Genomic DNA, 22,524 nt, shown 5'->3' on the forward strand with positions numbered 1-22,524 from the left:
AATGTTCAATCAGCAAGTGTATTCGTTAGCCGTGTTCTATTTGTTCACACGCTATCCTCTATATGGCAGTGTGAGGTGCCGAATTCATATCGGTCGAATAGTTCGCTTACATTACAGTAGCTGATGTGAGCATACATACAAAACGTACAAAAAATACATATATACAAACACACATATAATACATACATACACATACATATAAGCATGTATATCAATTCGGCAGTTCTGCGCGACGACTCCGGCGCCTACCTAGCGTCGACGACGTCGCCTGGCTGGCGTTGCGAGTCGCCACCGCCGACTCACGACTAACAGCTAAATTCAGCTAAGCCGAGAAACGGTAAATGTCGTCCGATCACGGGTATTACCCAACTACTACCACACGGTTTGCAACGGAAAAAATTAAAAAAAATATATAATAAAAATTTTCGTCGCGACATCTATGGCGCCTAAGCCAGCGTCGTCGACGTCGCTGCCACAGACCACAGCTATGGTAAGGCAATATTAAAATTCTTTAGATCATTCAAGAGTTGTCCTCCAGTGAAGCAAGATCGTTGTGAAAATATCAATTTTGTATGCAAAAACGCAAATCAAATATAAAAATATATAGTAACATTAATTGTGACACAAACATCTATACGCAAAAACATTACTATGCAACGACCCGATTTTACAATATCCAGATTATGACAAACCGTTCTTACTAACGACAGACGCTAGTAACTACGCACTAGGAGCAGTGTTGTCACAAGGAAAAGTAGGAAATGACAAACCAGTATCAAGTCGGACGCTAAATAGGGCTGAAGTTAATTATTCCGCTTCAGAAAAAGAAATGCTAGCCATAGTCTGGGCGGTTAAACAATTTCGACAATACTTATACGGGACAAAGTTTACGATTTATACAGATCACCAGCCCTTAATTTATTTAAATAATATAAAAAATAACGCTAAACTAATAAGGTGGAGACTACAGTTAACGGAGTACGAATATGATATCGTTTATAAGAAAGGCAAATTTAATACTAACGCAGATGCATTAAGTAGAATGCAAGTCGAAACATTTGTAAATGAAAGTGAGTCAGTAGAAGCAGTCAACGGGGATGACCCTGGGGATTCAGGAGAAATCGCGAAAATAACGAAAAAACCAATAAACGATTTTAAGATGCAATTAATTTTGAAAATAGGAGAAATTGTAGACAAGATAACTGAAACACCTTTTAAAAACAAAATAAGGATAACATTCGTACAGCCACAATATACGGACGACAATATATTAAAAAGACTTAAGGACACCTTAAAATCAGGAAGGCTTTGTGCGATTATGACAAGCAACGATATATTCAACAGAATATTTATGATATATAAGGATTACTTTGAAAAAAAGGGTTGTAAAATTATTCGTGCGACACTGTTCCTCAAAGAGGTGTTAAACCCTGAAGAACAAAATTCCATATTAATAAAAGATCACGAAAATAGTAATCACAGAGGAATATATGAGACCATATTGCATGTAAGAAGATTGTATTATTTCCCAAGAGTAAAAGAAGTTGTAACAAAAATAATTAATAATTGTGACATTTGTCAGACTATGAAATACGACAGAAACCCTCAGAAACTTAAATTTCAAGTACCTCAAATACCAGCATTACCGCTACAGATAGTTCACATAGATTTGTATTATATTAACAATTATGTTTACAATCATAGACAAGTTTTCTAAGTTTGCAGCAGCATACACAATCCAGAATAGAAATACCATTACTATTATTACGGAATTGAAAAAATTCGTTTTAAATTATGGGTTACCTCAACTAATTATTTGTGATCAGGGGGCTGAATTTAACTCTAAACTATTCAAAGATTTTTGTAAACAATATAACATGCAACTTCATTTTACTTCATTCCAGCAGTCTAGTAGTAATTCCACAGTAGAAAGACTACATTCCACTCTGACGGAAACGTACAGAATAATTTATAAAGTAAAAAAAGACCATAAAATAAACTGTGACCACGAAGAAATACTAACCGAAACCTTAATAACCTACAACAATGCAATACATTCGGCAACAAAATTGACACCATTTGAATTATTTACAGGAAAGACCCATGTATTCAATAGAACAGTAGAGTATTCAGATGAACACGATTATTTACAGAAACTTAAAGAATTTAAGACAAAATTATACACCCAAGTTCAAACAGAAATGACAGCAAAGGCCATAGAGAGAAATCAGAAACAGAATGAAACAAGGACAGACCCACTACCACTAACAGCAGAAGATATAGTATTTAGAAAAGAAAATAGAAGAAATAAGATAACGCCAAAATTTTCTAAGCATATAGTTAGAACAGACCACGGAATAACTTTTGAAACGAAAAAAGGACAAAAAGTTCATAAAGAAAAAATAAAAAGAAAATTTAAAGATAGACAAACAGATTAGAACAAAAATAAAATAAATAAAATAAAGATATAAAATACAAACAAAATAATAATAAATAAAAAAAAAAAAAAAAAAAAAAAAAACACATCACCCTGTTTCAAGAAGCAAATAGAACACACAACACGATAAGCACTATTAATGTAAATAATAATAATATTTATTACAAAAAACACACACGAACATATATACATATAAGCACTACAATATTAATGTTAATTATAAGTATACTAGCTACACCGCAAGTCGTTCCGTCAAGCATTCCATCTCGCTGGCCGTCACGACATTCTAGGGGGGGAGGAGTTACCACTTTCAGTGTTCCCCTGCAGACTTCCCGTACTACGCCTATGCCATCAACCGGGACTCTGAGCAGCACCAACATACACAACTTACAGAAGTATGCGAGACAGGGACAGAGCGATCTACTTGCGGAACTATGTAGCAAAACACACACATATATATATAAGAGCTGCCTGTGAGCAGCACAATTACCACAATCAAAAAACATTCGCTTTGTTCACTTCAACCAACGAAGACATGTTTAATTAGAACAGTTTAAACATTCCATAACCAATACTACTATGAAACATAGTTACCCTAACCCACGACCGCATTTATGGGAGGACCTGAAGTCCCTAAAAACGCTGGGAAGAGTTTCCTCGTCTAGTCCCATATTATCGCTCTCGCCGTTCCTGGATCAATTTGGACTTCTTAGAGTAGGCGTTCGCCTCCGGAATTCGTCATTGTACTTTGATGGCCGCCACCCGAAAATCCTTCCAAGGTCCCATCCGGTGACTCTGGCAATTATATCGCATTACCATGAAAGCAATCTTCATGCCGGACCTCGAGCTCTTCTGGGTGCAATTCGATCCCAATATTGGCCTATTGTGGGGAGGAAGACGGTTACCAAGGCCGTGAACATATGCATCAGATGTTTTCGGATTAAGCCGCGGCTGATATAGCACATAATGGCGGATCTTCCCAAGGAACACTTGGAAGGATCTCACGCTTTTGAGGTGGCTGGTATAGACTTCTGTGGATCCTTCTTTCACAAGTCGGATAGTCGCAACAAGCCCGCGGTTAAATGTTACGTCTGCGTATTTATATGCTTTGCAACCAAGGCAGTGCACCTGGAGCTGATCAAGGATCTCTCAACAGTTGCGTTTCTGTGCGGACTCAAGAGGTTCATATGCACCCGGCGGAAGCCGAAGCAAATTTGGTCAGACAACGCCACCAACTTTGTCAGCGCCAGAAATGAACTTCTGGAACTTCGAAGGTTATTTCTCAGCAGCGAGCATCAAGGCTCCGTTCAGAATTTTTGCTTTCGGAGACGATTGACTGGCGGTTCATCCCTCCACGGTCGCCCCATTTCGGTGGACTTTGGGAAGCAGCGGTGAAAACGGCCAAACATCATTTCTACCGCGCTGTGGGTACGGCGGTTCTGACCTTCGACGAGCTGAGGACGCTGGTGTGCCACATGTCGGCAGTTATTAACTCCAGACCTTTAGTTCCCATTTCAGAGAACCCTGCCGATCTGGATGTCCTCACTCCGGCGCATTTTCTCAATGGTGGTCCGCCTTCGTCGTTTGACGAGCCAGATATAACGGGCGTAAACTATAATCGGCTTGACTCTTGGCAGCGCATCTCCTTTCTTCAGCAAATATTTTGGTCGCGATGGAAGGAAGAGTACTTGACGTTGCTCCAGCAGCGTTCCAAGTGGCGCACCCCAAAGCCTGGCGTAGTCGTGGACAACGTCGTTCTTGTTAACGACGAGAATCTACCCCCAATGAGATGGCCTTTGGCGAGAGTCATGCAGTCGAGTTGCAGAATTGAGGACCGCGTCTGGAGTAATAAGGCGGGCAGTGAACAAACTGTGTCTGCTTCCCCTTGAGGACTCTGTTGGAAGCCAAGCTTCCAATGGGGGGAGGATGTTGGGTCATGCAGCCGCATGATATCTCATATTCTTTAATATTATAAGCCAAATTAGTCCGTGGTAGCAGTTGCGATGCCCATAGTGCAAACCGCTGCTCTCGCACGCATTTATCTGTACGGCGCTCATTCCTTGTTTGTTGTTGTTAGCTACCTACGTTAAGCTTGGCCGCTGCATTTCGGCTGTCTGCCCGCCAGTTGCCAATTCTTCGTGTTTCGGAAAAGACCAAACTTACGCATTCAATTATCGCTATCGTAAAAGAATAACAATCCGCAAAATAAAAAGTGTCGTAATAAAAACAAACTTTCTTCGGTTTTTTATTATTCGCAACAGCTATTGAAAAAGCTCAATAGCTAAACAGATGTATTTGTTTATAAAAAATCAATTTGAGTTTCTCAGAATGCAATGGGCCTAAAAACTGCGGCGGCGGTGTTTCAAATGTTCGTAAACAACATTTTCGAAGATCTGAGAAGGGATAACGAAGTCATTGTCATCGGCGGTTTTACAAAGTTCGTTCGTTTATATGCTACAAAGACCACTAATACAAGGGAGGTCATTACAGCTCTGCAGGACTATTTTAGAGCATACAGGAAGCCTAAATGATTAATTTCAGATAGGGGAAGTTGTTTTACATCCGAAGAGTTTGAGGATTTCTTGTTAGAGTTCGATATTAACCATATAAAGGTTGCGACTAGATGCGAACGGACATGTTGAAAGAGTCAACAGAAGTCTGGGTCCAATGATAGCGAAATTGTTAGAACCGGAAAATGGTATATATTAGGAAACAGTAATAGATAAAGTTGAGCACGTATTAAATAATACACAACACCGCAGTATCAAGCAAACTCCAAGCAAAGTGCTGTTTGGTTTAGAGCAAAGAGGACAAATAGTAGACGAATTAAAAGAAAAGCTAAAGGCGTTAGATAATACTGAAGAAGATAGAGATCTTTGGAAAATTGATTCCAAAATGCAAAGTTCCACACGTGATTTCAAAAGTATAAAGATACGACAGATTCTCGTTAAAGGGCGTAGAAGGTTTTCCTTCCCGTAACCCGTACCAAGATGGCTGGAACATTAAAAATATTAAACATTGGATAGGCAACAAGAAATAAAAACGAACACTGATAATAAAAATCAATCAAATATATATAGTATGAAAGCATCAGAAAAAAAATCATTATACAACTACAAACAAGCAATGTAAACCATGTTCAGGGGATATGGTAGTCAGGACGGCCGAGTTGTGTTAGAATGGATACTCAAAAGGGCCAATGTACCATGTAGTAGTATAGTTTACGGTAGATATAAGAATTATATTCGGTCCAACTTATAAGCTAGCATTAAGCAAAAAGAATGTATATATATATACATATATGTATATATATATATATATATATATATATCGGTGTCGATCATTTCAACAGAAAGGTCGTAAGAAAATAAGATTAATCAAAACATCACGACTGCAGCACCGTTTACACCAAGCATACCGTTTACATCCTGAACATCGTATGCCTTGGCCCAAGTTCTTTTTGAAGGCGAGGGCACTAATACGCCGACATAACAACTATTTGCGTTTGGTTTAATTTTTCTGTTTGTGTGTGTGTGTTATACGTGCTTTCTTCCACTCTTTCAACATTTTACGGCCCTCAGATAATGACCATGTCGTTTACCTACCTTTTCTTTGGCATAAAATGTTTCTTGCTTTCAGTTTTATTTCTTTCATTATCTTACTTAGACATCAAACAGTCTTGAATTAATGAAATATCATAAGTAGGCATATTTAAAACAGTTAATAGTTTGAATTCTGAAACCTAGGTATTTTTCAGATTGGTTGAACCTCCTTCCGAGCTTAGAATTCTCACATTTAAAACCTAGCTCTTTGTTAGGATCTTGATTCAGAACGTCGTTCACTACATTGAGCCTTTCGCATGTCGGCCAAAGCAAAGCAATTTTGTTTAATTTTCGACCCTGATCTGTTTGCTGTAACGTAATGGACTTCCTGTAAGTACATTGTAGAACACTGGGTGTTACAACTTATCCCCGAATCCATACTTGGATGCATCGGTATGAATCTCTGTTTTAAGTGATGGGAAAGCTTCAGAACTTTTGCACGTTATTCCAAAGACACTAGAATATTCTAGTTATTCTAGTGTCTTTGGAATAACGCTATTTTAACATTTCAAATGCTCTTTAATGCTTTTAATACTTATACTTCTAATACATATGTCTTTTTTATATGAAATACATTCGTCGCTAAGAGTAATGCCGACGGCAGTAACACGGCGCAGCCTAATACTGTCTTGTCCAATTTTGTCTCCACTTTCTGAAAATATATAATTTCGGTCCCTGCTTTTATTTATTAAATCTTCTCTATAAGTCGACTAACAATAAGCGTGCTGAATTTTAAATAAGTTAAGCTGAATAATCGCTACGTTGTAAGCTGGCTTGATTTGAATTCCTGAAACCCTGACCTGGGTTAAGGGCCATTAGCCCTTATCATTAGGAGTGTTTTCTTAGTTTCAATGTGTCTGTTTCATGTGAGTCGCCTGTCAAATGGCTGATAGTAACAAGACATCGATGTTATTTTTCATATGAGGCATTGGGTTTTTTAACTACAACATTTTATTTATCAATTTCTTTGAGTTCTTCTCCCAAATGTATAGGTGGCGACTTTAAATTTCATGGACCTGTCCGTTGATTTTCCAAATTTATTATTATTTTATCGTTGGCCAAAAGCGAGAATCCATTTTCGTTTAGAGCCTTCACGTCCTCACTGTGGCCAACATTTTTTTTCTTTAGGCTTAACTTCGCGTAACTCTTAGCGTTTGATGGTTACGAAGAGTGTCAGAGTGTTGTTTGTAAAGGTGATTGTACTTTGCGTGAAGTCATTGAAAAGTTTAATTTTTACTTATTATATTATGCTTACTATTATGCTTGAACTTTGCGTGAAGAATATTATTATATATTTCATTCATAATATTAAATGAACAGATCCAATATCCAATATATAAACTTAAAAATTTATACATATCCCACAAAGTTTTATAGCGTCATTTAGAGGTCTATACCTAGTTAATCGTAGAGTAAAAGGGTATACTATATTCGTTCAAAAGTATATGACACGCAGAAGGAAGCGTTTCCGACCATAAAGTATATGTCGCAGCGTTGGCATTTTCTTGCGCCTGATCTTCCATATTGGCAAATAAACCTTTCGAGTGAAGCGAATTCCAACCGTCGTGCGCGATCGTCTGTATGCAACTGATTGTATTTTCTACCCATCGATCTATCCTTTACACACGCTAGCTGGACTACACTTGGCGACAGCGCGACAACGCCGTCGCCTCACTCGTAACGGTACTTTGGCGCCAGTCATATTCTACGTTGTAGTCAAATTCTAAGAATGACCTCACAATATACCAAACTCATTGCCCAGCTGCGTCTTGCAAGCGCAGTGGTCTAACCATGTTAATAATGTGACAGAAACGTACAGTGGTCAAAATACATTCGTAATGCGACATATATATATTCTTTATCAGGATCAATAGCCGAGTCGATATGGCCCTGTCCGTCGGTCTGTCCGCCCATATGAACGTCGAGATCACAGGAACTATAACAGATATAAAGTTGAGATTCAGCATACATATTCTAGAGATATAGACGCAGCGCAAGTTGACCCATGTTGCCAAGCCCATTCTTACGCACACTCTAACCGCCCAAAGCTGCCGCGCCCACACTTGTGAAAAATTTTTACCTTTTTTCTCGTTTTATGTCCCAATATCTATCGATATCCCAGAAACATAATGTAATTTCGCGTTCGCATTCACACTGGCTGAGTAACGGGTACCTAATAGTCGGGAAACTCGGCTATAGCATTCTCTCTTGTTTTTTTCATTACTCTGATTTTGTCTCCTCTCACTATCATTTTATGTCAGTGCTCTGCACTACTTCGAAAAAAACAACAAATTTGAACTGCGAGCATAGGCAGCGCGGCAGCGACACGGCAGAATTCGGCTTGACTTCTGTGTTCGAAACTATGCTAGAAGAAGCCTGTGGAGATCTGCTTTTGTTTTTTTCGAACACTCGCGAGCAAAATTCTTGCTAACAATTTTTGTACTGAAGGGATTTGTTAGGTTGTCAGGTAAAACACTTTTAGAAATAACGCGATATCTCAAGCTCACACGCCCACGTTAATTATACCTTAACTAAGTCCAAACCGCTTAAGAAATTTTACATGAACATACCATAAATAGCCTTAAGGTAGTCAATTGACGCCATCCTCCACCATGAGATATTCCCTTTTTTCCCACACAATTACATCATTCATGATAGAGCAGAACCTAGATAAACTTATTGGCAACAATTACAAATAGACAAAAGGTATTTTATTAAATCGAAAGAAACTTACAAGCATAATAATAAAATGAAAAAATATCAATATATTTTTATTGGTATGAACGTGACAGGCTTTGGGCGGTGTGTTGGGGTCCAGGTTTTTTTGTCTAATCGATAGAAATTTAGAAATCTAATAAAAAATATGAAAAAATATTAAAACAGTTTTCGAAAGTGAGGGCGTGGCAGTTTTGGGTGGTTTATAGGCGTTACAGTGGGCCTGGTAATATGGCTCAACCTTCTAGCTTTTATGGTTACTGAGATCGAATAGATCAAGAAATTATATACTTAATATGGTCGGAAACGTTTCTTTGTACCTGTTACCCTTTTACTTTACGAGTAACGTTTATAAAAACAAAAAAATTAGCTTATTTTCATGTCGCATACATTTGTTTGGAGTATATTTATATTTAATAAATTGTCCATTTAATTCCAAAATGTTTGGAATACATTAATACTATGACTTTCAGAGCTTGATTACACTTCAATATTAAGATTCCGAGAAACCAACGAAATGCCAATTATGAAATGACCTTAAAACTATGCGGGTTATTGCAGAAATGGTATTTGGAAGCCCAACCCAGTTGCAATATATTATCAACGGCCCGTTTGGACCGTATCTGTACATCAACGACAACGAGGAGCTTTGAAAACCGAAAGCTTTTGGCTCCAGAATTAGCATCAGGATCGAGGACGAAAATAGTCCAGAAACAGTGAGAATTAATTGTATTACATGCTATAAATTTTAAAGCTGGAGTATTACGAAAACATTCTTTCATAAAGTAATGAAATAGCTGATCATTAAATTTCGATTTGAGACGACGTTATTTTTTCTAACGCACGCAAATTAAACATTTTTAGTTTTGATGGATGGCCAACCAACTTCAAAACAAGCACTTGAAACCCATGGGAGAGCGTGACGGAGATCTCGATATGGTTGGCGTATGTATGTGGCACTGAAAGAAGAGACTGATGCAAAATGTAGAAAAGCCCAAACACACAGCAGCACTTGTCAAGACTTGGCTCGTCTGGAAATGCACTCACGTATTTAGAAATTACGCCAGCAGTCCGCAGACATGTAATCAAAAATTTGACAGCCTTAAAGACGGATTTGCTTTTGTCTTTCTTAGTCTAGCAGCAATTTCCCAACTGCGCGAAACAAGCTGTGACCTACGGTAGTTTGAGTGAATAAATGTATATAAATGAAGAGTATAAGCTTTAATTGTACCTTTAGTATCAACAATTTGAGGACATTTTACTTAAAATGGTGGACAAATGACTTTGAACATAAAAACCTTTCAATACTAAGGAGACGTAATCGGCTCGATTTCCGAGTTCTCGCTAATCAAAACTTTAGTTGGATACCGACCTTATGGCAAAATGAAAATTACAAAGTCTGTTTATGTTGGGCACATTTTTTTGTTTACTGAAATTATATCAAATATTATTTCATTCCGTACAATTTCCAAACAATGAAATCCCTTTAGGCAATGAATTCGTATGGAATCGGGGCCAGAGCAATCGGTTCCTCAAGTTTCTTAACAAAGTGCGCCTTCTTCGGCTGTTCCGGCTGACGCTTCAGACTGACCCATTGTCCCTTTTCCTTCGCCTCCTTCAGCAATCGCTCATTTTCCTTCACGCGGCGCAAAAAGTCTTCGCGGCACTTGGAGTGGTGGATGTGCTCAATGCGCACATTGACACGCTTAGCAAGGATTTTACCTCTTACGCGTTTGTTTACTATTACACCAACGGCGTGCTGAGTCACATTGAATATGCGCCCGGTTTTGCCATGATATGCCTTATAGGGCAAGCCCTTCTGTACAGCACCATGCCCCTTAATATCAACGATGTCGCCGATCTTGAAAACCCGCATGTATGTGGACAACGGAATAACTCCATGCTTTCGGAAGGGACGGGAAAACATGTCCCGCGTGCCGCGACGATAGCCCTTTGAGTTAGTCATTTTGATTTATAATCCCCTGTAATAAAGAGTCTTATTAGATTTTTTCAATTCATAATTAAGAAATATTGACCAAACCTCTTCGAACTGACGTCCACGCGGTCGTATAGTTGGGAAAAGAAAGAAAGATGGCTACTTGAATAGCGTTGCCACTCATAGCAAAAAAGAGTTTAGAAAATAAATATAACGTACCGTCCACACTAAATTACACATGAAGCTCAATATTTAATGAGTAGCAAAATTTTATGAATGTTTTAAACAATAGGATTTTCTTTGCTAAGCCCCAATCCCAAGTCTGAAAATTTGAAATTAATAACGATTTAGTTAAATTTTTATATAATATAAAAACATTATACATTATAGATACTAATCTAGATACTAATAATCGCTGAGAGCAGCTGTGTCCGATTCGGAGACGTTAATATGCGCTCGGGATTAATTTGCTGATTTGACCGAATTTATTGATACAATTTTGAAGATAAATATAACCTTAAGAATGATATAGTCCTGGCAAATATAGTACTTTTATATTTTGTTAGTTGTTTTCACAGTGCTGCGGGCTTTATGCAAGTGGGGTGAAATAAAAGAAACGTTCTGCTTAAGTGCTTAGTGTTTATCGTGGGATTTAATCAGTATTAATTTGCTTCCTTTTAAGAACAATCTGGTAATCGTAATTTTTATCGAACTCGATTTGGCCAAAATCTTTTGATTTCGTTTTTAGGTGCTCTGGTTTTCTAAATTTTTTTCTATCGTTTTACTATTGGAATATTTCTCTGTATGCATTAAGCGGTAAACAGCTGTTTCAGCTTTTTCCAGACAATACAGCTGCCGCATAATTCATAGTTTTAATTACAATGTTCGCAATTATTTTTTTTTCTGCACTTTAGCCATTTAACTAATTAAATTAGTTAGCTTTATTTACAACCAATACTTTTAATTAATTAATAAATTCATTTTCTTCATTTTATAAGCATTTATTTACCTGCCAGTTTCGTTTCACCAACAGTGTGGCTGCATAGCTGAAAAGTTTTGACGACGTAAAATCTTGTCAAATCTGAGATGGGGTCAGAAATTCTTTGATTATAATATGACTAAGTGGCAGAATGTTCTTGCTATGATGAGGAATAAAGATCAATAGACCACTGAGTAACTATTTATTCCCTGAGCTTATATAATCTGAATTGATATGAAAAAATGCATTTACTTTTCAGTTCGGCCTGTCATTTCGTCCGTTTTACAAATCGAAAAATTGATTAGCGATGCATTGTAAATTTGACAAAATATGCCCTTCACCTTAGAAGTTCGTTGACCTTAAATGTATATTATTTTTTATAAATTGGCACCATATATCATATACATAAATTTCGAAAATGACTTTATATTAGAATACTTGTCATTAGGGTATTCAGCTTGCGATGTGAGAAAAATTAATAAGGCAGTGATTGTTGAGTGCTTGTGTCCGCACTTCGTGCCTCCAGATATGACTTTTGCAATAAACAGTTTTCATATTTTTATTTATTTTATTAATTTTTATTACCTAAATTTTTAATATTTCGAAAAACTAAGGGCACCATCTGATCTTTTTATTAATATTTGTAAAATACACATTAAAGTTTTTTAAATATTTTTAAAAATAATAAAAAACAAATGTGTATAAAAAAATTTTTTGTTGAGCATTAGTTAACAAATAAAAGTAGTGTATATATATTACACATAATTAATTATCAACATAAATATAAATATATAAAGGTAGCTAATTCGAGCGGCGATCTTAACAAACGAATTTAAAAAATTTTTAAATTATAATAGTCAGGGCGTGAATTTTTATTTTATCTCATCATATTGCTACGAAATTGGCCAAAACTTCAAATATGTAAATTCGTTTCTTCGATCAGAATTGATTTCGGCCCGAAAATCGTCTTCAGCACAACACGCACACATATACGCGTTCTCGTCTCTTGTTTTTACTCACACAAGCAAGCAAATTCTATTTTTAGATTTCTTACGCTCTCAGCGTCAGCGAGCCCAAAGAGAACAAATTTGGCCTTCAGCAAAAAGTGGCTGCATCGTGCCAAACGAATGTGTGGCCGTTACGCATCTTGTTATTCGAGTGTCTTTGGTTATACCTTAATATGAAATCTATTTATCTATATCGGCGACATCCGCATCCGCAAACAAACAATAAAATTACAAACTGAAATCAATTAGATTTCTTATTATATGCATCTTCTTAAACTGGTATAACTGGTCACAAATGAAAATTAAAAATCAGTGAGATTGGTCTCAACCGTTGCATATTAAATATATTTTATAATATTGTACATTTTGTATCTGACTTTGATCATCTTCATTTTATCACTACATGGCCGACGAAGCTTTCCATCGATTTTCCTCGCTTTCGCCACCAATCAAGAAATGTATTCTAGCACTTCTTCTGGTTCTTCGAATAGTGCAAATAATCCGAATCGATGTTTCGGAAAATGTAAAATAACTATATATATACTGTATCGTTAACAACTTAAAATGATTAAGCGGGGAGGCAAAATATTGTTCCACCATCAAGGACAGAAGGTTTTTTAATACAAAACAAGCAACAATATTAATGTCTCTCTTAATCCCTCCCTAATAAAAATAACTATGTGTCAAAATGATGAAAATGTTAAAATCGTATGCATATTAAATTTAAGATTATTTAAAACTATTTTTTAACTTCGGCTTGGAAAACAGAATTGAAGGGCAAGTATATTAGTTAAATAAAACGAGTATTTTCATTTACAATGTTTTACATTAAAAAGCAAAAGTAAAGAAAGTGCATTTACTGATGGCGTTCGGAAGAATTTATCGAAATTCCTTGGCCACACTGATTATTGGAACGCAAAACAACGTGTATATTTTCAAGTAAAATTCATACGGATTTGTTTTTTAATAATAAAAATGAAATTCTCTTTGGAAAAAAATGCATTATTAAGAACCTTTTTTTACGCATTTAACGTCAATGTGGATTATCCTTTCGAATATTAAGTCCAATAAGGAATAAAGCTATTATTAATTTAATATGTCCTTCTACACGAATAAGACGGATGTGACTTCCATTTTAAAGACGTTTTCTGGCGTAAAACGAAATCAGGCAAATGCCGTGGCCATCAACAAAGTTCGATTTTCCACACCCAAAGAGAAGGGGCTCGCAGAATCAGTGCGCGTTGCCCTAGAAGAACGAAATTTCCATCTGGTCAAGGAGTTCACATACTTCCTCCGGGAAGCAGAACTGAGCGTAAGTGAAATTTACATAATTGTTGATTATTGTTTACGTTCGATTTCTATTTTAAAGGATGATGAGGTTGTGATAATCATAAAAGATGCTAAACGAATTGTTCATAATTTGACCCCAGAATTTGTAACCGTTGTCGAGGCGTTACTGTCCCTTAACTGGAAGAAAAGAAGTTCAGAGATAATCGAAGCTTATACTGAATTTTGTATCGAACTAATGGTGACCCACAATAGATATTTACCGATTGGAGTGTCTAAACTAATTGTCCACTGGATTCCTGGAGATATGGATGAATCCGATTGGGTCCACGGATGCCCTTCGGAGCACGCGCGAAATGAGTTAAAACCCATCCATAAAGTACTGGATCGTATCTTAACTGCCGTGCCAATGGCATTCGATATTATTATAGATGCCATATCCGCCAAATTCCCCTATTTCAAAAAGCCGTACCATGTGACGGCAGGGTATCTGTATAACGTGCTTTGGTTATTAGAGTACAAGCCAATTTTCGAAGAACTTGTTTTTCAACTAGTTTTGCAAAAGTAAGTACTCTACTAATATATTTATTTATATAACGCTCACTAATTTATACTTTACCAACACTCAGTTCTTGTTGTTTTTATGTCAAAATGGTTGGGGAACTCTTCCAATTTCCGCTTCCAAAAATTTGCACGGATTTTAATTTCCGGGAATTTATCAAATACCTCAATTATGAAAAAAAAAATGATGTAATCGAATTTCTTTCTTTTATATCTATGTGAGCTTCCAAAACACTCACGGTGAATTAGAGTGCACAAACATATCTTTCAATTACTTCAGATAAAGTGTTTTTTGTATCTGATTCGTGAATGTTTGATATCTATTTTTAACTATACAAGAAGCATTGATAATCTGCTGTTGATGCCAGACTACAACGGGCAATATGCCAAAAAATGCATCCGACAACTTATACAACTTATATAGCTAAAAGGATAAAGCGGAGGAAGTGCAAAAACGTAGAACTTTAGAAGAAATATTGATTGACACCTTATTAGTTAAAATCCGATCTCTGTTCAAAATATATTCTCTAAATAAGATTTTGGGGAAATTGTAATGAAATGTTGTTGGATGTTTGTAAATTTGATAGAAAACTTTATTTTAGTGTCTTGTGAATTTCTATATATAGAAAAATGGTAAAAATTACGTAGTAGACACGGTTGGAAATATATACTTATCAAGATATATAATAGAGATAATACGTATGTTTTTGCGTTTTTCATCACAAAAGTTATTATGATAACTTTTTTTGTGCGCTTTGATGGATCAGAATGTAAACTTATTATAGACTTGACTCAATAATGATTGTATTAATGTCGAACCGTCGAACGAATTTAATTTCTTATGAGATGTTGAACAGTGATCCTACTTTTCGACTCTGGAAAATCCTAGCTTATTCACTAAATTTTCAAATTTTTTTTGTGAATAACTTCGATGAATGCATATTTTAACAACAAAAAAGGAACCAGAAAAGTTTAAATAGCAAAGGAAAGGCTTTTCTCGGTTTTTTTTATTTAAAAATGCTGTGGACATCTCTGATAGAATAATATGTGCGAACTTCTTTTGTGTATTTCAGGATTTTATTATTAGACGTTAATGCTCCAAAAGATGAAATTGAATTAGAAATGAATGATGAGGAAGAAAAAGTGGAAGCGGACACTTTGTTTGAAATCGACGATGTATTCGCCGAAAATGTATCCAAATCTGAAAAATCTGTGAGTCATCCTGTTGGCAAAACCTTGGATGTATCCCTTTTCTTGCTTTATAAGTTTTTTGATGGCAAATGTCGCCTTAATGAAAATAGTAGCGAACAACAGCGAAGGACTGCCAACCGATTGTTTAAGATGTTACTATATTTGTTCGATGAAGTGTTATTGCCCAGCCACAACACGCATCATGTGCAATTCATCCTATTTTATGCAACTAGTCTGCGGTCGGTATATTCCGAAGCTTTTCTTGATTCCTTATGGACGAAAGTCCAAAATCCGAATGTATCCGCCGTAATTCGTCATGCTGCGGTGGGATACATGGCTAGCTTTTTATCTCGCGCAAGATTTTTGCCACTTAGGTAAGGAAGTGTAAAATACTACTACTAAAGTAAAATACTACTACTAAAGTAAAAATTTACATTTTTTTAGCACTGTTATTTTCTACCTAAAAGAGTTGACAAAGTGGGCTCATGCATACATAGATGATTCGGATGCATATAAGCAGAACTGCTCTCTGAAAGCCAATTTGGTTTTCTATTCTGTTTGCCAAGCTGTGTTTTATTTAATAGCATTTCGCGCAAGAGATTTGACGGCCAGTTCAAAAGGTAAGCTTAAACATTTTTTCGTATTTAACCTCTACATACCTTAAGCACTCAATGAATGTCCTATTTGCACTTGAAATTTTCAAAGCCAAAATAAATAATTGCAGATGGAATTTTAATGGTTTTTTTTAGTCCTTTTCTATTCAAAATTTAAAAATTGTGAGCGAGGCACCATCCCTTTATTAAATTAACTAAATAAAGAATTGCGGTCTTACTCGTCTTTAGAGAAGAGAGTAGAGTAGAGTAGCTTTAAGAGAATTATAGGCGATTATGATTATATTATGACAGATTAGTGAACTTGGCGGGATGCCGTATTTGAGAGGAAAGCTGTTAGATAAATTGGTTGTGTTTTTAACTATGATCTTTCTGTTTGTCATGAAATTTAAAACGTAATTAATGATACGGGGACCTCATTTCCATTCTAGGAGTTGGTGGATAAGGGAGTGTATACTTTTGTCGAATGCTTTGGAAAAGTCCAATGATATTATAGAGAGGATGCGCTTTAGAGGAGAGAGGTATCTTCTTGATAACTGGCCTACATATAATATAAAACCACCACAAACGTATAGCTATGTATATATGTGTATATGTATAGTTTTATCTAGAACTTTAGCCAGGCATGGGTTCCAGAATATGGGTGAGGTTCTAGAATAGTGAATTGAGGGCGGATATAAGTTCTATGAAAGAGACGTCATTTTTTATTTGTCAGACTGCTGGGAGGGCGTGTAGTTTGATGAAGTGTTTAAGATCAGCTTCTTTGTTCTGAAGATGCTGAGGAAATTACTATAACTATAGGATACCAAAAGTGATTGCTATTTTCCAAGTGGTAGTGGTAGTTGTTTGCGTATGAGGGTTGTGTGTGGCGTGTATATGCTTGCTGGTATAATGGCCGCATAGACGTTTAATAGACGTTTGCCCACCCTCTCGTGGAGTCCGATTTGGGAGGTGAATTTGTGGATAGTCGTTCTCTTAGCTTCTTTAATTGCTCTTCGATACATCGCGTTGGCCTTTTTAAACATTAATATGTTTTTTGTGTTTATGCTTCTTTTAAGGATTTTCCATTTATTGTTTTAGTAAAGAAAGTTCCCGGTTCCATCTTGTATTAATAGCCTTGTATTTTTTTAATGGCTGCAGCTTCTTTGTTTACTTACTGTTAGTTGGGTATTTGAGTTGAAGTGTGATATCTTATTGACAGTTTGTTTTCTTAAGGTTGAAAGAGGATTTGGCAATGAAGGTTGGTGGGGAAGAGTTAGGGAACATTGAATAAGGATTGGAAGGCGGTCTACCAATTAAGATGGTCGATCACTTCCCATTTAGTTTTAGGGGTTAATTCGGCAGAGACAAGCGAAAGATCTATATCCGAGAACGTGTTGTGAGTAGTGGGTCGTAAATGAGGATATAATCTGAGAAATATATAAATTTGGCTTTAAATGATTTCAGGAAAGTACGGTTTGGAGGTTGGTAATGTGGAATTAATGGTTATGTAAGATGTAGGAAGATATTAAGGTAAAGTTAATTTTTGAATTGATCGAAATTGATGTTGTGTGTTGGAGATAGATTTGCTCATTTCAAAAGCTGTGCCACGGAATGAATTCGTACAGAAGCTGCAGTTCATTTTAATGTTTATGGGGATAGGGAGGAAAAATGTGTGGGATATGTTGGTTTCCTAAAGGGCTATGATGTGTGGTCTAAACTTCTTAATTAGTATTTGGAATTGGGAGTAATTGTTCCTATATCATTTAATGTTCCATTGAATTATATTTAGCATTAAAATAGTTTAATGGGGCCAATGAATTGGTAAAATTAGGAATGGAATGGAATGTTTTTGTTTGTTTTATATTTCTTATTGCGATTTTTATTGGCTGATTTCAGCGATGTGACCATGCGTTTAGATGTATTGATGGTATTGATATCTGCCTGTCTAGGGTCCGTTCCGACTGCCCGACTGCGCGGCCGCGTCCTGACCGCGCGACTCGCGCCGGTACTCTCCTCGACTATCCTTGCGTACGTACGGCTCCTCGCGTGCTGTGGCTGACTGCCTCGAGCTGCTCTTGCGCCCTTCCTTTATAGGCTGCACAGATCCCGTTATTTCCCCTTTTGCGCTAGGCCCGCTTGGGTACAAGGTCCAACTAATGTACTGTTAGTTCACGGTGCGTCCTCTTTGAGCATGTCCAAGGTCCGCACCGTTACCGTTCGATCTGCGTGCCCTTGGCCTGCTCGAGTCCAAGGTCCAGCGCGGTACCGTTATTTCACGGCTTCTCCGTTTTGCCGGGGTCGAAGGTCCACTAATTACGGTTTGACCTGACCGCCCTTCACTCTTGTTGCATCACAGCCGTCTTCGCTGTTGCAAAGGCCGCTCCCATGCATCCAGATTTGTGGGGAGTTTTAAAAACTCCTCACACTGTTATATACTTTTACACGAATCTCTTTTACTCTATTAATAACGGGTATAAAATTTATATTTTTGAAAATTTAATGTACAGCAAAAAAGAATTATCTTTTAGATTAAACAACATCTAGCACTATTTTTATCTAACTCGACCCATTATTTATTTCGGTTTCTCTTAGCAGAAGCAGAAATGTTAATGACCTTCGTGCGAGGTGCATTACGACTTGCCTCGTCTACTGAAAATCAAAGAACTAGTCATAACTTCGGTTTCCAGCTTGCACAGCCTGCAGCTGCACCTCGGTACATTTTAAAAAAAGGTAATTACGCTACATAGGCAATTCCACTCCCTCGTTCAGAACATGCGGATGTGGGTCCCATTGTTTAGACCGAAGTTGTATTAAACGAGGCAAGTTATTAGGTCATTATTAGTAATCAGGTCAATTGATAAGTCCCAGGCCTGACTTATAAGTGGCGTTACTAGAACTAAATCCATATAATTTTAACAAGCCTTAACCTCTAAAAAGCACCTGAATAATTTGAATTTGTCAGCTGTCATTAATTAGTTTGTGAGTTATAGCAAAGACTATTAGAATAACAAGATGCGTAACGGCCACACATTGGTTTTCCACTATGCAGCTACTTTTTTAGTGATGGCCTAAATTGTTCTCACTCCGCTCGTTTAAAACGAAAAAGAGTGTATGTGTTCACACATGAACATGACATTATATACAAGATAACATTGTTTGCCTCACACCGTAGATTAAAAATAACAATTGCAGTCTGTAACACCAAATTATGCGTACACTTGGAAACACTTAATTGAACCTCCTGTGAGCGGTTGTAGCATATTTTAGAGATAAGTGCTATTCATAGAACTCCCACGCTGGAGTCACTAGATTGCCCGCCGACGAGTTTGGCTGTACATAAGTAGTTTTACAATTCTCATTTTAGCTATTTATGCTAGGGCTTATACACAATATATTCAGTTTAAAATTATAACTCAGCCAACGTAGACGTCTTTTAATTTGATCGTTCCAACAGTATGTGTGCGTAATTGCGCTAGAAGACGATTTTCGGGCCAAAATCAATTTTGATTCAAGAAACGAATTTTGTTTGTAAACATATGTGTTTTGGCCAATTTCTTTGCAAAACTTCAGCAGGGTACTGTGGGCAGTACCTTTTAATGCATTATTATATTCATCAATACTTCAACTTATAAATAAAATAAAGTTGCGATCCGGAATTGTTATTACTTTTGTAATTTGAAACATACCAATTCCAAAAAAAAGAAAATACATATTAAAAAATATATTTCATAAAAGTAATACAAACCTACATATTTAATAGTGAATATCTATAAAATAAATAAAAATATGCGCCTGTTTAATGCAAAATTGATTTCTTATGACACGACGTGCGGTCATAAGCACCTACGAATCGATGTCTACATGTCTACTTTAATTTTTTACACGTCGCTAGCTGTATACTTTAATCACAATGCAGTCAGTTTTGAAATTCATTTTGTGATATTATGTACATAGATTCGGCTATTACTATTTCTAAGCTATACTCAAACAATAATAACGTTAAGGAAATGAAAAAAAAAGAATTTTGTAAATGGTGCCAGTTGATAAAAAGTAATATAGATTTAAAGTCTAAAACTTCTAAATTAAAGGGTATATTTTTTTCAAATTTTCAATGCATGCGTAAAAGAGAGCTGCTGGCTGTAGAGCTCTCTCGCTCACAAAAATTCTAAAGAGCCTGGAGCCACCTCTTGAGTTAGCTCGAAAAAAAATCGTATAGCGTTCCTCATCTCTTCCCAGAACCACCTTTGCAAACACCACTCCTGTCACAAGATAACTTCTAAAGACTGAAAAGTCCATTTTAACCACGCCAGGTCCTCGTACTCTTCTGTATCCTCGCTGAGTGCCTCTTGTGAAAAAAGACCTAAGGTCCATTTCACTCGTAGCACTGGAAGCCTTGCATATAAATAACTCTGGACAGCTGAGGCACATAAAAGCCCATTTAAGTTATTCTAAACATCGTAACAGCCGCGCTAACGCTCTAGAATCTGTACGCTGAATCTCCCAACCTTCTAACTTTTATAGTTCCTGTGATCTCGACGTTTATACGGGCAGAGGGACAAGGCTAGATCGATTCGGCTATTGATCCTGATCAATAATATATCTACTTTATATAGTAGGAAATGCTTTATTCTGCCTGTTACTTTTTAACGAATCTAGTATACCCTTTTACTCTACGAGTAACGGGTATAAATATGCTAGTCTGAACTAGAGATCTGCAAACAGTACGATCGAAAGTAGAGTATATTAATATCTCGCTTCGGTTTGATCATTACGTATTTTTTTATCTTCGGTGTCGAGTACAAAAAATTATCGTTGCTGATCTTGAACAAAACCAAAAAAAAAAAACAGATTGTTTAAAGTGCACATGCTTAGTGCGAGGTTTTATCATTTATCTGTAAATTGCGCTGTTATGTTACTGTTACTGCATTGCATGGATTCATCGCTTCTAAATAAATAAATAAATAAAAAAGTGTATAACAAAATTTATGGGATAAATTACAAAATACTTGAATCAAAGATTAGATGTCACTCATGGCCGCAGTTTTAAAAATCGTTGTGGACAAGTTCCTTTTGCCTATTATTCTTACTCCTGAGTACAATTTTGACATTACATAATCAAACAATTCCATAAATATGGTTTTTTCTCCACTACAATAAATGTTTTTGTATTGTTTATTTCTGTTACAGATTTGCTCTTTCTCCAATCCCTCCAACTATCGCGCCTTGCTATGTGTCATTTAAATCCCCTGCGGTATTGTTTAGCCCCAGTGGCCACAGCATTTGCTGGTGTTACAAGAACTTACCAGCTAGCCTATTGTCATACTGTTTTGGAGCGCAACGCTCGCCGTAAACTGGCTACAGTTTACGGTCATGAAAAATGCATGCCCGATGAGACGCTTGAATCGTTTTTTCCCTTCGATCCTTATGTACTTAAGTTGTGAGTATAACCTTTACAAATCTCTGTATTAAAATAATATTTTTTTTTGCATTTCAAGATCAAAAAAGTATATTGATTCCAATTATATGGCTTACCAGAGCAATGACACGGATGAGTATGTCTATGGGTCTAACAAATACGGGCATTCTAGAAAACGTGGTGACTCTGAAATGCTAGAGGAAGACGAATTCCTTATAGCCGACAAACGTCCAAAGAATTTCGATCTGTCTAAAAGTCAGGAATTTGACAAACAATTTCATTTCGGCTCTTCGACGGGATTTTACGAATAATCATACTTGGTGGAAATTACTTATAAAAAAGAAATTATAAATGCAATAAAGTTTTTACTCTGGGTTACAGTTATGTTTTGTTTGGGATGTAAACATTTTGTTCTTCAATGTAACAGCCATATTTATTATTATTATTAAGTGGGTTTCTATGTGTACTGCGACCCATTCTGATCTATTGTACTACCCCTTCATGACTCCCTGAAGTCCAATGCACTGTATAAAAGCCAGAATTTTATTGGGGTTCAGGGCTGCAATTGTTTCCCGTGGGACATACATGCCCAGGAGTGTCTGTTCCTCCTGATGGAAAGCGCCGTGCAGTCACATATAATATGTGCAGAGCTCTCCTCCTCCATGCAACAGAAGCGACAGAGTTCACTGTCTGCAATGCCAATCTTATGCAAATGACTGCGAAGTCGGCAGTGCCCCAAAAGAAGGCCAGTTAATATGCGCACGGTGTTTTTCCCGTGTGTCATTAAAGTCTTGAAACTT

At 36.7% G+C, this 22,524-nt stretch overlaps 2 protein-coding genes and 1 long non-coding RNA gene across 9 annotated transcripts; 2 read left to right on the forward strand and 1 right to left on the reverse strand.

Annotated features, from left to right (window-relative positions):
- The first annotated feature begins 6,123 nt into the window (after window positions 1-6,123).
- Window positions 6,124-9,972, forward strand: LOC116802148. 7 transcript variants are annotated; one of them, XR_004362519.1, is made up of 4 exons: window positions 6,124-6,138; window positions 6,195-6,369; window positions 9,228-9,470; window positions 9,619-9,972. It is a non-coding gene; the product is annotated as an uncharacterized LOC116802148 (long non-coding RNA). The 7 variants fall into 7 exon arrangements; XR_004362523.1 differs by lacking the exon at window positions 6,124-6,138 and having other exon boundaries at window positions 6,352-6,369; window positions 9,316-9,470; XR_004362520.1 differs by lacking the exons at window positions 6,124-6,138; window positions 6,195-6,369 and adding an exon at window positions 8,716-8,745.
- Window positions 9,973-10,156: 184 nt separating this feature from the next.
- On the reverse strand, window positions 10,157-10,880 carry LOC6620430 (60S ribosomal protein L21). The gene is made up of 2 exons (XM_002044591.2): window positions 10,796-10,880; window positions 10,157-10,736 (listed from the first exon to the last, which is right to left on the reverse strand). Exon 2 carries the CDS (start codon window positions 10,718-10,720, stop codon window positions 10,241-10,243), a length of 480 nt encoding a protein of 159 aa, XP_002044627.1. The 5' UTR covers window positions 10,721-10,736; window positions 10,796-10,880; the 3' UTR covers window positions 10,157-10,240.
- Window positions 10,881-13,597: 2,717 nt separating this feature from the next.
- Window positions 13,598-22,104, forward strand: LOC6620425 (RNA polymerase I-specific transcription initiation factor RRN3). The gene is made up of 6 exons (XM_002044592.2): window positions 13,598-13,988; window positions 14,046-14,527; window positions 15,598-16,089; window positions 16,160-16,335; window positions 21,496-21,745; window positions 21,804-22,104. The coding sequence occupies exons 1-6, from the start codon at window positions 13,773-13,775 to the stop codon at window positions 22,033-22,035; spliced, it is 1,848 nt and encodes a 615-aa protein (XP_002044628.1). The 5' UTR covers window positions 13,598-13,772; the 3' UTR covers window positions 22,036-22,104.
- Window positions 22,105-22,524: the final 420 nt, after the last annotated feature.

This window comes from Drosophila sechellia, chromosome 2L (assembly GCF_004382195.2).
Source record: "Drosophila sechellia strain sech25 chromosome 2L, ASM438219v1, whole genome shotgun sequence".
Lineage (NCBI taxonomy): Eukaryota > Metazoa > Arthropoda > Insecta > Diptera > Drosophilidae > Drosophila > Drosophila sechellia.

Bases quoted from the DNA above. Each gene is read 5' to 3' on its own strand.
- LOC6620425 (XM_002044592.2), top strand. From the start codon at position 13,773: ATGTCCTTCTACACGAATAAGACGGATGTGACTTCCATTTTAAAGACG. The intron at 14,528-15,597 runs GTAAGTACTCTA...TGTGTATTTCAG, and splicing joins TTTCAACTAGTTTTGCAAAA to GATTTTATTATTAGACGTTA. The intron at 16,090-16,159 runs GTAAGGAAGTGT...ACATTTTTTTAG, and splicing joins GCAAGATTTTTGCCACTTAG to CACTGTTATTTTCTACCTAA.
- LOC6620430 (XM_002044591.2), bottom strand. From the start codon at position 10,720: ATGACTAACTCAAAGGGCTATCGTCGCGGCACGCGGGACATGTTTTCC.